Below are 14,313 nucleotides of genomic sequence, written 5' to 3' on the forward strand. Positions count from 1 at the left end.
TGTCAGTCTGGTTAGATAGATCACAAACATTTATTGTAGCTTGTGTGTCCCAGTTAATTCGAATCACCATCAGTTTGAACAAGGCTGCTGCTATTTGTTGAGACTTTTAAGAGCGCTATTATGGGTGGTATTGCCAGTGGTATTTGTGCACTTGTATATAATTCTGCTACCTTCATTTTTATGACAGCAATCGAGTTTCTGCTTGCACAGTAAAAATATTTAGTTACGTAAGACTATATTGTGCAATTATTCTGTATATAGGGAAGCGTGGGAAACAGTTCATTAATAGGGAGGAGACCATGTCACATTTTTTTTAAACACTCAGAGCTCCTTACATTGTTCAGGAAGCACAATTCCATTCCATTAAGTTAAACAGTAAATGATACATCATGTGACACCACATAGTTAATGATAAATGGATGAGGTCTTATTTTGGGAATAATTAAGACTGGTAAACAAAGGAAAATGTTAATGCATAATGTTAATGATAATACTGTTTCAAAAGTGCTGTGCTATTGTCATACAATACACTGGATTATTCCCAATAATCTGTGCACTTGATCAGTTTTTGGATGACATGGTACAAGGTCAGTCTGTTGACAAACCCTCTTAATAACTGATTGCTTGGTAGATGTGAAGATTTTTCAGGAGCACACCCAACATCTGTAGCGCTGCTTCTGATACAACAATGTACTTCTAATGAGGCTCAGGATCCATGTCAGTTAATGTGAAATGTTAATTAAATGTACAAAATGTGTGGATCTTTCAATTCAAGTTTCAATTTGTTTATTTGTATAGTGCTTTTCACAATACAAATCGTTGCAAAGCAATATTTAGTGGTATCTTAGCAGTGGTGACTGTCAGTTAATGTACATATGGCAGAAATGTACGGAAAAATCAATTAAAGACGTAATCAAACAGACGATGAACACTATTAACAGCAATTATTATATGATCCATTATGAGGATCTTCTAGTCAGTTCTGATGTTGTAATGGATGTCGAAATGAAATTTTAGGGTGCAAAAGTTGTGTAGATTAGTAGGAAAATATTGTAGGTTCAAGGTCAAGCTTCCTTTAAAACTAAATTTTGTCTAAAAAATGTGATTTTGAGTATGCAAGTGATCACATCAATGATTATTAGAAGTTTACAACTACTTTTCTAACTGTTTAGATTAAAATTATTTAAAAGACTAAGACTTTTAGAAAAACAAGTGAAAGCAAGAAGATTGATGGGTTGATCTAACTGGTAGATGCACAAAAGATGTCACATCAACCTATTTGTGTCAACATGTGTTAACATTGTGGTGATACAGTTTTCATGTACAGTCAGTTACAACTACTAAAATTAGCAATGCAAGATGTCTTTGTGTACTGACAGATTCAATCTCATTTTGTATCTGATCATTTCCAAATTCAGTTTCCTGGCAAAATAGAGAAGCATTAAGACACCACGGACATGCAAAGTTACCATAGTTGCATTTATTTGAAAACAGCAATCTGTATTTTTTTTTTTTCACCTGTGCTGTGATTCTTCAAAACTGATATTGTACATATTGTTTTTCCACTGAAAATCACAGTTACCCTTTTTATTTTTTTTTAATTATGTTTGTCTTTTATTCTTTTTATTTGTTTCAATACAATGATTTGTGCTTTTGATACCTTAGTTTGAAAGACATGTTAATACAGTTAAGTGGATAGCAGGGACTACCAACAAAAATGTCAAAGGAGTCAATTACATAATCATATACACACAATACAAAATACAGATATACGCACAAGAGTGCACTGGCTCCATACTCCAGTTCAGTTAGGTTGCTTCAACTCAACTCAACTCAACTCAAAAAATCCAATCCCAGTACTAAAAGTGATATATTTTGGGATTCTTTAGGAAGGTTTAGGAAACATAAGGTGCATTATAGGAGTTCTCAGTATTGGAGTTTTTGTATGTACATTTATAAAAGTGTTTACGGACTGATGGCATGGCCCATGACGAACTCCTTCAATGTGTGAATATGTATGGTTATGAGCGTATACAGAACCGTAAGCATCCGATATTTACATCTGTTGGAATGTTCCCCATACTAATCATCAACAAGTCAAATACTTCAAGCAACATAATTCACAGAAGATCAAAATACCTTTCACATCTACCTCAATAAGTGGTGGAGGAAATGCAGAAGTGCGAAAGTTGATTCACTTAATGCTTAACAGTTCTACATTTAAAATGTGAACAGTGAAATTACAACTAGTGTAGCCTACCAGCCAATAGGAAAGAGAAGTGTACAAGCACTTAGAACCAACTACCATACTGTATGTGGGTGTCATTCCAAAACATGTGCAGATATATCATTTTTCTGTATACTAGGTATATAAACATTTACTTAAATTATATAGAATTCTAAAAGCGAGTTTACTGAGAAGTATATGCACACATACTTCTAAATATATAAAGCCATATTATATGTACATCATTTTTTGCTCTAATTATGCAATAGCAAAACCCATGCTTTACATAGAAAAGGCATCCACAACATTAAGAAAAATTTACAATTTATGAAACATGATACAATAAATAGTATTATAGAATTGCTGCTGTACACAAAAGCCATTTAATTTCACACATATAAAAATATGTTTTAGTGCAACCTTACACGTATTGATACTTCACATCATTCAGACTAAATGTGTCCAAAAAGACAGCAAATTGCATTTATTACAAAGCAGGATACACAAAACTCGATATATATTTACACGTCTTTCTGTTTAATGCTCATAAGAATATAAGCAAAAAGTAAAGAAAAGGCACACACATCTGTACATTTTTTAAAAGTACCAGACAAAGTCCATAAGCAATTTTGGTCAGGCTCATATATATATATATATATATATATGTATATGTATATATATATATGTATATTCTTTGAAACTTTAAATAAGAAAGTAATTATAGTTGAGATAGCAAACCATGTTATAAAAGGCATATGCTATACATGTACATTAAAACCACTGAATCAGTTCACTTGTTTTTCGAGACTGATTTTCCATGTGTGCATGGATGTACATGTGTAAATATAAAATGTGTGAGTATAATTGACCACTCTCCCTTTGAGCTTGTTCACCTATTGTTAATAGCATCTTTTAAATCTTTGCCTTTCTTTATGGTCACTGGCCTCTCTCCACGGCCCTGTTGGCCAGACGCTTGCTCTGCCGTCTCTGTGTTGTAGAGAGTAGGATGGCTTGCTGTGGGAGTCTTTGATGTGGCAGACACACTGCTCTCTGCTCTGGAGTGTAGGGGGTGACTGATCTCTGAGCTGCAATAGTCTTGCTGAGCTGTGGGTGAATGAGATAATGTGTGCTGATGGTAAGGATCAATTAGAACTGTCGATTTTTCAGGATTTTCTTCTGAGGCAATGCACAGCGAGGCGATTGCCTTAGTGCACGTTTGGATGCACTCTTCCTGCTTGCTCTCCTTGTTGGTGCTGTCATCTCGTGACTTTTGTGAGGAAGGTGATGGAGCCTTGGGGGACATGGATTTTTCGTGGGACTGGGGTGAGTCTTCTGGGCCTCTGCTGGTGGGCCCTCTACCCTTGGAAAGGTGGAAGGACACCTCACTGGTGCTGGACTCCTCCGAGGTGCTCTTCTGTAGGGGAAGGCGCGTGGGGTGGACATGACCGGTGACAGAAGTGGGCACAGAATGTACCATCTGGATGCCACCAATGGGTATCATGGAGAACGGAGTGCGGATCTGTTGCTGGGAGTGCAGGGGAAGGTGGCTAAATAATCCCTGGTGGATGCTGGGGGCGTCTGCATTGCGAGCATCCCCTTGAAGATGAGATGTCTTTTGCTGGTCCTAAACAGTTGGAAGATATGGTTTATTTACGTTAAAAAAATATTCCTGGAAAATCTTAAAGGCAGTGTTTAGACAAATCCTTGTGAAGCTAAAATTCACCTTAGGTGATAAGATTGGCAAAGAATTCTTGAAATACTTGTCTGTTATTGTCTGAAAATGCTTATCTGGGGCTTGTTTCACAGTTATTTAAACTGGACCTCTTGGAAAGTTTGGAAAATTTAACAAGACCACAAAGAACAAAAACAACAGTTGCCAGTAAAAAGGGCCAAGCTTACATAATAGACATTGCTCATTTATCTTATTATCCCCCTAACTCCATGGTAACAAGCCAGGTAGCACTGAAATTAATTACATTACTGCTTACACTGTATAGGCACTGCAGTTTTCCATTTTCTCCAGGGAGTTCTAAATCAACTAGTATACAGTATACAGTGGGTACGGAAAGTATTCAGACCCCCTTACATTTTTCACTCTTTGTTATATTGCAGGAAATGCTCCATCCTGTTGTATGATGGCCATTTGTTAGTTGGAAACATTAACTGACTACCACTACAATTTACTTGTCCACACTTGCATTGCAATCATATACTTGTGTTTTGTATACTTCATTAAGGATACAACATACTGTATGCTGGCTATTGCCTTTCCTCTGGCATATCATTATCATTATTATTCCTCACTTTGAACAGCAATTACTTTTTATCCCTTAACTCACCAAACTTGGCATGGATGTAAAGTATGCAGCCATTTGCACTGTGTAATTTTAAGGACTGGATATGGTTGCCTAGCTAGTGCACTGTTTATAGCTATATTAATTTTGATTTAAAGTTTTAACTGTTATAAGTTATATAACAACTTACCACCTCAAGTTCGGCATGACTTTTGGTCTTTTGGCTTAATGATATCATCTCTGCATGTGGGCTGGGGCTGTGCGCCCATGGGCCACTTTGATAATGGAGACCCCTCCTGGGGGACACAGGTCTGATCATGCCCCTGCGGCTTCTGGGAGAAAGTCTGCCCGAGAGATCCCTTCCTGGGGATGTCGGCCATCCTGTCTGGGAGATGGGAGAAAGATGTCCTCTTGGAGAAAGGTCCCTCCTCGGTGACAGATCCCTTCTGTAAACATCCCGCCTGGGGGAGATATGCCTAAGGGGAGACGCTTCTCGCCTTGGTGACAAACGGCCACGTGGGGAGAGGTCCCTTCGAGGGGACAGATATCGTCTAGAGGAAGGTGAGCTTTCTCGCAAAGGGGAGGAATCACAGCCAGGTGAAGACAGACGGGAGCAGGAGAAGTCAAAGGAGGATGAGCTGTGTTCCAGAGAGAGCGCAAGGTCTTCATCCATAGAGATAGGCACATCCAGTCTGTTTGTGTGATCTTCACCCAGAGCCCCTTGAAGGAGCTTCTGGTATTCAGCCATCTGGGCCTCTCCAGCTTTCTCACTGGGTGCCATGAGTTGGGTGATCTGAATACTGGGCAGACTAGTGAAATAAGTGAAAAGAGGCTTTTTGGAGATAGAGGCCAGAGGCTCTGGTGTGGATTCCTGTGAAGCGGCGACTGCAGTGATGGAGAGTGAGGGCATGGCACATGGCTGTGGGCTTGTGCTTCGAGAGCGTGTCTTCGGCGTTGAATCACCATCATACTCGTCATCGTCATCCTCATCTTCATCAACTTCATCACCATCCTCTTCAGCACCCTCTGAGTCATCAGCATCAGAGAATTGGTGCTCTGCCATTATCTCTGACATGCCAATCTTTTCCGATGCTCTTTGGACCTCCTCAGTGGTGTCTGGAAAAACAAGAGTAATAGCACATTTTCTCAACTGACTTTCACAGGTTAATCAGCATTGTTTGAGGTGTTTTAATAGCAAATTGTGTTTAGTTTATTCCTAAATATCAGCTGGTCTAGAAAGGTTACTGGGTTTCTTTGCCTTCCTTTGATAGAACATGTGATCAAATGGAGAAAATATTATTTTTAGTTTTAATTTGGTTATTTTATTTAAAACTGGCAGTAGCAGGGTTCTGTTTTTAATTTCTAATTTTCCTGGACTAGTGCTACTTCCAGCGGCCAACATATATTGCAGTATTGGCTCCTCTCAATAAAATGTATGCAGAATTGGAATCATACCTGGTTCTTCTGTTTCCGCCTCATCCACAGATGTCACTGACACTCCAAGCTCTAAGCACTTTTTCATGTGAGCTTTTGACTTCATATGTTTTGTAAGGTTTCCTAAAAAAACAGATTTTAAAGTGTTTGAATTGCTTGCATTGGCATGCCCACAATGATACCTAGCCCTCGATTTATTCTGATTAAATAGTTTTAGTTTTAAAGTTGTATTCAAATTATGTTTTAAAATGTTTTGTGTGCATTTGCATGTGTGTGGTTATTGGAATTGGATGAGAAAACCCACCTTTTGTTTTAAAAGCAAAGTTGCAGAACTTGCAGACATATGGCCTGACATCTGTGTGTGTGCGAATATGTTTCTTCAGCATGCTTGGCTTTTTACAGCGGATCCCACACTCCTCACAGATGTACTTTCCCCGGCCTCGGCCACGCACATAAACATAGTCTTCATTGGATTTGTACCTGAAATAAAAACAAGGAAAGGGTTATTAACATCATTATTAACATCATTGTTGACATTAACATCATCAACATCGTTTTCAAATATATTGGTGAATGCTGATGGGGAAAACAAATCGCATCAAAAAGAGCACATTTTATAATTTGAAGGCATTATTCTTTTATATGTTTTAAACTAAAAAAATTTCACAGCCATATCAATTGAAGTTTTTTTTCCTTACACAGGATAATATTATATGGAGCACCCAATGCTTTAAAAGCATGAATTTATATATATACACACACACACACACACACACTGTAGTCATAGACTTTCCAGATTCTTGAGTTCAACTGATTTAGGCATTGCACCATTAAATTTGTATGTTGATAGATGTTGATTTCCTCAGCTCCTAATATTTGTTTCCCAGCAGTATAAAACTTTTAAATTGGATTTTAGAAAAAGGGAAGCCCTATCTTGTATAAAGAACACTTATATGTTCAAAAAAGTAACCACACATCTTCACATACCCTCCTTCAAAGATTTTGATGCGAGTAGCTTCAGCCTGCTTTGAAGAAGCTTCTTTCTCGCCATGGTCCTCTTTTCCCCTGTCTCTTGAGTTGATTCCCTTCATTTTCTTCCCAAACCTTCCAACATCCAACTGTATAAGCTCTGGCTTCAACTGGAAATGTAAAAAAGAAGAGATCCTTTTAAACCCTAAAACTGTAAGCATAAAACATAAGCAGCATAAGTTGGTCTGTGCATTTTCTTTTTGTTCATTTTTAATAATTTTGATCATTTGAAAAATTAAAAAATTAGCAAAAGGCAACTTTTGTTTCAACAACAACAACAATAATAATAATAAAAAATAATAATACAATGGTCTGTTTTCCCTAACATTCTATGTGAGAAATAACAGAACAAGGATTCTTTACATGAGCTTGTTTCTTTATATTTGTATAGTGTCTTTAAGCTGTGCTGACCCAAACCAAAGTGAACTTACTCATGCATATCTTGCAAACAAATATATTGCATTTCATAATTTCATAATTTGCAAAAGGTAAATTTAGCTTTAATAATATTTAAAATGTAATATTTAAAGTATTTGTTTGAAATATATATTTATTTTCTGTCTATATAAATTACTATTAATATCTGCAATGTTTTAAAATTAATATTTATTGACAAATCAATGGAATTAAATGCATATTGTTATTTGTAAATATTTTTCTTTTGAATTTAATTTGAATTAAAAAAAAAAGTGTTCTTGTGTATTTTTAGGAGCAGTTAGGACTACCTGCTCAAACTTCTGTTTCCACCGGAGGGATGAAACAAGTTTTCCAGTGCCAGGTTGACACATAGCAGCCATTGTATACATCTCTGTGTTCTTCCTCTGTTTGGACCGCAGAAGTGCCAAGGTGGCCTTGGTGCTGAGGTTGAGTGGGTTGGGGTTGTAAGAGCTGACGCACCAAGAACCATACACAGAGGTTAGGGGAGTCGTGTGTGTGTAATTTGGCTTAGTATAATTTAGGAAGCACCAGCTGACACTGGTTGGTGTGCGAAGACTTGGGAATTGGAAAAACTGATGGACATCTGCCAGGTCAGTAAGCAGAAGAGTGCTATCAACAACTCCACCACCCTGATTGGCAGCTAGCTGCACCAGCATGTTTATTGGGAACTTGTTACCAATGTTCTGCTTAGATTCTTCTTGAGTATCACTTGAGGAGATTACTGATTGTGGGCTTGAGCTTGCCTCTGGGGTAGACTCATCAACATCAAGCTCTTCTGGGGAATCTGGTCTGCTAGCCACATTTGTAATAATTTGCAAGGGTGGGATGAAGTTGTCTTTTGGTGGCACATCAGGTAAATGAGGTGCAGATGGGTACCCAAGGAATTTAGATGACAAGAAATCAGTGGGTGGAGATGAGGACATTCTCTCTTGTTCATCTATGGAGTCATCTCTCTTTGAAAATTCAGGTTTGGGGGACTTATCTTTCGGTGCACTGGAATTGCTCAGCTCAACTGCACTAAGCTCTTTTACTATCTGACCATACATCTTTTCTTCCTTGACCCGTTTCTGTTGTTTGGTTTCAATAAAAAGCTCAAGACTGCTAGCTGGCGACAACATTCTCTTACTCCCCCCGTTACTAGAGGAAGCATCTGTAGTAGAGATAGTTCCTGACGTCAAAGACAAAGGAATTCCTGTATTAAGGCTCCCAGGTAAATATTCAGGTACTTTCCACATTGGAATATTAAAGGACCCTTCTGAATGTCCTAATATTTTGGATAAATTGATGCCTACTTGGTGCTTTGATGCAGTGCCTGTTAGTGAAACAGTCGACACATTGTCTGTGCATAAAACTCTGATAGAAGTTGTGCTCTGAGAATGAGTGACAAGGAGTTGTGAAACACTTGTATACATAACACTACTATAAGATGGCACATTTGTTTGGATCCTGACTGGTACCAGCATTCCAGGGAGTGATGGTTGTGAACCTACATTTTGAGTGGCAAAGATAGGCTGAACTTGTTGTAAGAAACTTGTAGTAAGCACTTTAGATGACAAGGCCCCAAGTTGCTGTGGGGAGGCTCTTGAGGGATATGGATAGTTGTGACTTGCCCCGTCGGTTTTTGAGTCTGTTTGCACCTGAATTTGATGAGGAGGTTGGTATGGTTTCTGTAGCATGGGCTGTAGATTTGGCTGTTTGATATGTACTTTCTGTAACTGTTGTGTCTGGAACGGCAGGTGCTGCTTGTTTCTTTGTGTTGATTCAGGATGCCAGAACATTGTCTGAAATGGCAAGAAAGGTGAAGATGGCAGGTTGCTCTGAAGTGAAGAGTGCTGAATTATATCCTGGGTCATGTGCTCATGCACTGAATGCTCACTATCTGATGAAAGCTGTGCAGGCAAACGAGGAACATTCTGGAAATAATCCTCAGGTAGACTGTCCTCACTGATGCTTTGTTGTAGCAAGTGATGTGATCCAAGAACTGACTGTGTACCTCTTCTGGGTCTTGCCAAGTCACTAGTTGCACAATAGGATGTGCCAATTAAAGCAGCTTGAGAAACATGCTCAGAATGCTCTTGTTTGATATTCAATTCTGAGATTGGCTCTTGAACCACTACTTCAGGATAGACACTGAGAGATGCCTGTCTAACAAGGTAACCTCGTCTACGCTCCTTCATAGCTGAAGCACTTGCATAAACTTCTCCTTGTCTTGAACCGGTTGAAAGACTTCCATAATCAAATGACTTACTACGTATTTCTGGTACTTCAGTGGTTAAAGCACAGGGTGCCTGCTCTGATGATGAGCGTCGCATCTCTCTTTGATGATGGCCTGGTATAGACAGAGAATGGCCACTGCCTGGAACAGTTAAGAACTCAGACTGCTTAGCAAAGTCATCTTGCTTAGTTGGGGATACAGATTTGATGCTTTCCTCTCTGTCAAATGACATTGAAAAGCTCGAGCTATGAGATAAGTTACTTTCTTGACTAGGGCTTCTTGAAAGGCTAGTACAAGTAGACTCAAAGCTTGACTCCCCAGAAGAGTGTTCCATATCTGCAAGACGCAGACGTTTCTTCTTTGGGGGCAGCTTTTCTGCAGGAAGCTGGGACAATGTTTCACTCCTTTGTGGCCACTGAAATTCCTCAACATGTTTCTCTGGTTCTTTCGCTGGTACTTCAGGTTCTTTTTCTGGTTTGTCAGGCTCTTCTGTAACTCGTATTTCAGGCACTTGAATGTTGGGTTGTCGTACAAGTTTGTGGGGCATATGATACAATGGATTAGAAGAGAAAGATCCATGTTCATTGTCACCCTGCTGCTGTTCCATGCTTTCTGATCTATGATGAGAATCAGGGCTCTGCACATCATCAATGTTCTCCGAGTCTGATTGCTCAGAATGATGTCCAGCATGCTTATCTGTCTGATAAAATGGATGTTCAATTGATTCAGTCTTCTCAAATGAGTTTGGCCTGCTCAGCGAATTAGTATGTTGAATGACAGATATTACATTACCAGCAGTCTTCGTGTCTGAATCTTGAACAAGTACAGTGTCATCTGGAGTCATACATGAGCCTCTGTCAAAACTGTCTGATGGGCTGTGTGCTCTAAACATGGATCCCTTACTAGCAGGAGCAGCCTTAGCAGAATCTTGATTTCCTTGTATTAGCTCATAATCCCCTGTCATTTCAGTGGAGCCACTTCGACTGCTATCATCTTGTCCAAGGCAATCTTCCTCTTCACCCACACTTTTTTTCATGCGCCGTTTTCTTGTGGTAAACTCTGTCATTCCCACCTTTGTACCATATGAAGCGTATGCAGTGCGTACTTCTGGGCAAGCCATCTCTGACACAGAGCCTTTAAATTCTGGCATCAGAGGCCCTCTCTCTCCCATTTTCAAACTTGAGTTTGGACCTGGGATTTTCCCATAGTTCTCTGATTCTCCATGACCTTCTTGGGCAGAGTGTTCAAAGGCGGCCTGTCTCCTTAATCTTTTTAGACCCGCAGCTCCTCCATAAAAGACATCATCTTGGGTCATCATCTCATCAAATGAGTGACTCCCTCTTAGACTTGGTGGGACATTGAGGTTGGTTGGGGAAGGTGTTGGCATTGAGTTGCTTCTAATAAGTGGCCCTGAATCAGAGGGTGCTTCCAGAAGACCTGTGTTAGTTTGGCAAGAGCCAGCATGATAATGCTTTGGGTCACATCCAGCAATTAATTGTGATTCTGCGCAATCACTTTGATAAAATACATGACCCTCTGATATCTTTCCCATGGCCAACTCCTGCATGGCACTAGACTTGTTGATATTAGTGTCTTGACTAGCAATAGCTAACATCCCAACTGTGACTGATTGTCTAGATCTGGAGTTGGTTCTGTGGTACCAAGTCCTTCCAAACATTATCTCTTCATATGTCTTTGCATTGGTGTTGGGTGGGCTGATCTGCTGTTCAGCACTCTCGGAGCGGGAAAAATAACCAGAATCAGTGCTACCTTTGCTGTGGGGGCTCAAGAGATTTTGAGACTGCTCTGAATCCTGGTCCTTTTTCTCAGTGAGTCTTAAGGCAAGTCTCTGTTTAACAGTATGAGATTCATCTCCTCTGCCCATCTGTCCACCAATAACTGAACCTTTAATGTCTGTAAACTGGGGACACTCTGTGGCAGGTGATGGTACCCCTTGTTTTGGAACAATTAAAATAGGCACTTTCATAGATGCCACGGACAGTTCCTCTGCTGGATCTGCATATGCTGGTCCCCTTTCCATTGGGCTCTTGTCAGACTCAAATGATATCTGTGGGCTACGTTTTTCAGGGAACATTGCACCTTCTGCAGTTTCTTCATCAGTGTCAGTGCTTTGTTCACCATCAGAGTGTGCCTCTGCTTCCCCAACTGAAGATGCTTGATCAGTGTCTGTTCGAGTTGCTAACTCAGAGAATGGAACAAGTCCTGCTTTGATAGCATGAGCATGAGATTTTCTATGTTTATACAAATTGCTCTTGGTTTTGAATGAGAAACCACATGGAACACAGGGATAAGGACGCTCCCCTGTGTGGGAACGGATGTGTTTTTTAAGCACACTGGGTTTAGCACATGCCCTGCCACAGTAGTGACATATGTACTTTCCTGGCTTCTTGGGTTTTTGTTCCTTCTTATGATTTTCATCTGGCTCCTCGGGTCCAGATTGGGAAAACTGGCCAAAACCAGCTGGAGACTTCTGACGGGGAAATACTCCATGAGAGCGGGAGTGTACAGGAAACATATCATCTGGTGGCAGAGATTGCATTTGACCAGAGTAAGACCAGGCATGGGCCTCTAACCCAGGTTGCGGCTTTGTACCACCAAGGAAAGGCTCCTGCGGGTATGAATGTGGCAGCTGGTAGGAGTAAGGCCGAGGGAAGACCTGTTGAAACTGGCTTTCTTGTGATGAGTGTGTCACTGCAGATGACATCAGCTTTCCAGAGCTAAACTTCTGAGTGGAGCTAGCAAGGCTTGTCCCACTTGTAAGACTTTGTTCACGATGCATGTGTCTTTTAACATCTGGATCTGTGAAGGTACATCTTTTCGATCCAGCAGAGGGCTCAGACACCCATTTTCTTTGTAAGGGGTTCTTATCTCGTTGCTCCTTGGTGCATGTTTGGCCAACAGCAGGTTCACGTGTCTCCATTTTTCTGAGTAATTCAATGGGGTTTCTTAAGATGTTTGTTAAATTTCATTCATGTAAGCTGTCATGCCAGATGAGTTACTTAAGTGACTCCTAAATAAAAGGTCCTTCCACTTCCATAGTTAAAGTGTTGCTCCACTTTAAAATGTAAATTATGTCCCTCTTTGACAATCAGGCCAGTATCTTTCCATCACTCATTTAAACAGTACATTCACTTTTTGTTTCATTCAAGCTTGTTCCTCTTCTGTTTAATGTCCTCTGATGTGTCAGTATCTATAAGAGAGGAAAAAATAAAATAAATGAAAGTTTAAAGATTGTTTTTAGACAAGGGATTGTTGTTCTACATGTATTAAAGAAAATGCTGCATATTTAACATTACTACCTTAACATTTAAAAAAAAGCTGATGTCTAAAAAAGCTGGCGAAAAAATACTCAGTTGATCATGTGACTCTGTTGCTGGTTGCTCATCATACTTCAATTACAGCTTGCTTTCTTGTTATATTTCTTTCAGTTTGATATCTAGGCAGCTGCGCAGCTGTGTACCTCTCGCCTAGCAAGTGTGTCAAGAGTTTTCAATGAACTAATGCAGAGGAGCTACCACCTCCCTCTGCTCATGAGTCATCATTAACAACCTTGCCCACTCATTTCCTAAAGAAACACAAACATATAAAAATAGCCCAAGGAATGCAAATGACATTCTACGTAGTGTGTGTGGGTGTTTAAAGGGCAAACTCTAAGCATTTTCTTCCTTAAGAGTTTTGGGAGAATTACAGACCAAAATACAGCCTTAAGGTACAGACTACAGTATGTACTCAAAGCAATAAATAGAACATGAACGTGTTTGTAAAGGGAAGGTACTGAATTCTCTGTGTGATGTATATCTTAATCTTAGGCTCATTCTGATTGCAACAGACAGCATTGCCTGAGTATGAGTGAGGAAACTGTGTGACGCTGGTGTCTGGAAGGCGATGTGAGCACTAAAAATAGCAGGGCAGAAAAACCACTGGTATTTATAGCACTTGAAACATTAACATTTGGTTCATTTTGTTTTCATAATTCTTCCATGCCTGACACAGGAAAGTATGTGTTCACAAACCAAGACAAAATATGAGTTGAACTCCCTAGTTGCTGTTGCACTAAAGCAGCAATTTTAAATGTACAGCATTGTCAGGCAGTGTTTCCTATAGCAACATGCACATCTGCACAACAAACTTACTGCCCAATTCTGTAAATTAGTGAGGCTTTTAGAACAGTGTTTCCCAACCTTTTTTTAGTCGCGGCACCCTTTGGAAATTTTAACAAACTTGTGGCACCCTACAAAATTAATTTTGTCACAATATTTGAATTTCTAACTTCGATATGATAATTTGAAAAGTATAGATATTCGGTACAACAGGGAAGAACTGCAGAATATAATGTCATACAGATATTTTTAATATTATTAAAAAAATGTGTCCATCAATGGTGGCAATCAATAGGCTAATTTATAATGAAGAGACCAATTTATATGACAGATTTTAATGTAGGCTTTTATACATATGTAAACATTATTTAATTACCATTCTAACTAGCTATCTCACAAATTTTTGCTCACTCAGTGTTTTTTTATTTTACAGTGGGGTAATTTTGGTGCAGTAGCACGAGATAGCTTGATTTCAAACTTTGAATTGAATAAAAAATGACAAGTAAGCAGTCAGTAATAAAATAAGAACAAATAAAGAAATTAATAATGATAGCA

The 14,313-nt window shown here is 39.4% G+C and overlaps 1 protein-coding gene across 4 annotated transcripts in view; it reads right to left on the reverse strand.

Annotated features, from left to right (window-relative positions):
* Positions 1–2,931: 2,931 nt before the first annotated feature.
* Positions 2,932–14,313, reverse strand: part of LOC107558946 (human immunodeficiency virus type I enhancer-binding protein 2 homolog) — an 87,288-nt gene continuing 75,906 nt past the window's right edge. For all 4 annotated transcript variants that reach the window (XM_016242654.1, XM_016242655.1, XM_016242656.1 and 1 more), the window contains 6 exons: positions 7,710–12,848; positions 6,943–7,094; positions 6,260–6,435; positions 5,977–6,078; positions 4,712–5,637; positions 2,932–3,851 (listed from right to left, as the gene is read on the reverse strand). In XM_016242654.1, coding sequence (XP_016098140.1) covers positions 3,117–3,851; positions 4,712–5,637; positions 5,977–6,078; positions 6,260–6,435; positions 6,943–7,094; positions 7,710–12,578 — 6,960 coding nt within the window. In that variant the 5' untranslated portion in view covers positions 12,579–12,848 and the 3' untranslated portion in view covers positions 2,932–3,116. The remainder of the gene's footprint in view (positions 3,852–4,711; positions 5,638–5,976; positions 6,079–6,259; positions 6,436–6,942; positions 7,095–7,709; positions 12,849–14,313) is intronic.

This window comes from Sinocyclocheilus grahami, unplaced genomic scaffold, assembly GCF_001515645.1.
Source record: "Sinocyclocheilus grahami isolate Dianchi unplaced genomic scaffold, SAMN03320097.WGS_v1.1 scaffold667.1, whole genome shotgun sequence".
Classification (NCBI taxonomy): Eukaryota; Metazoa; Chordata; class Actinopteri; order Cypriniformes; family Cyprinidae; genus Sinocyclocheilus; species Sinocyclocheilus grahami.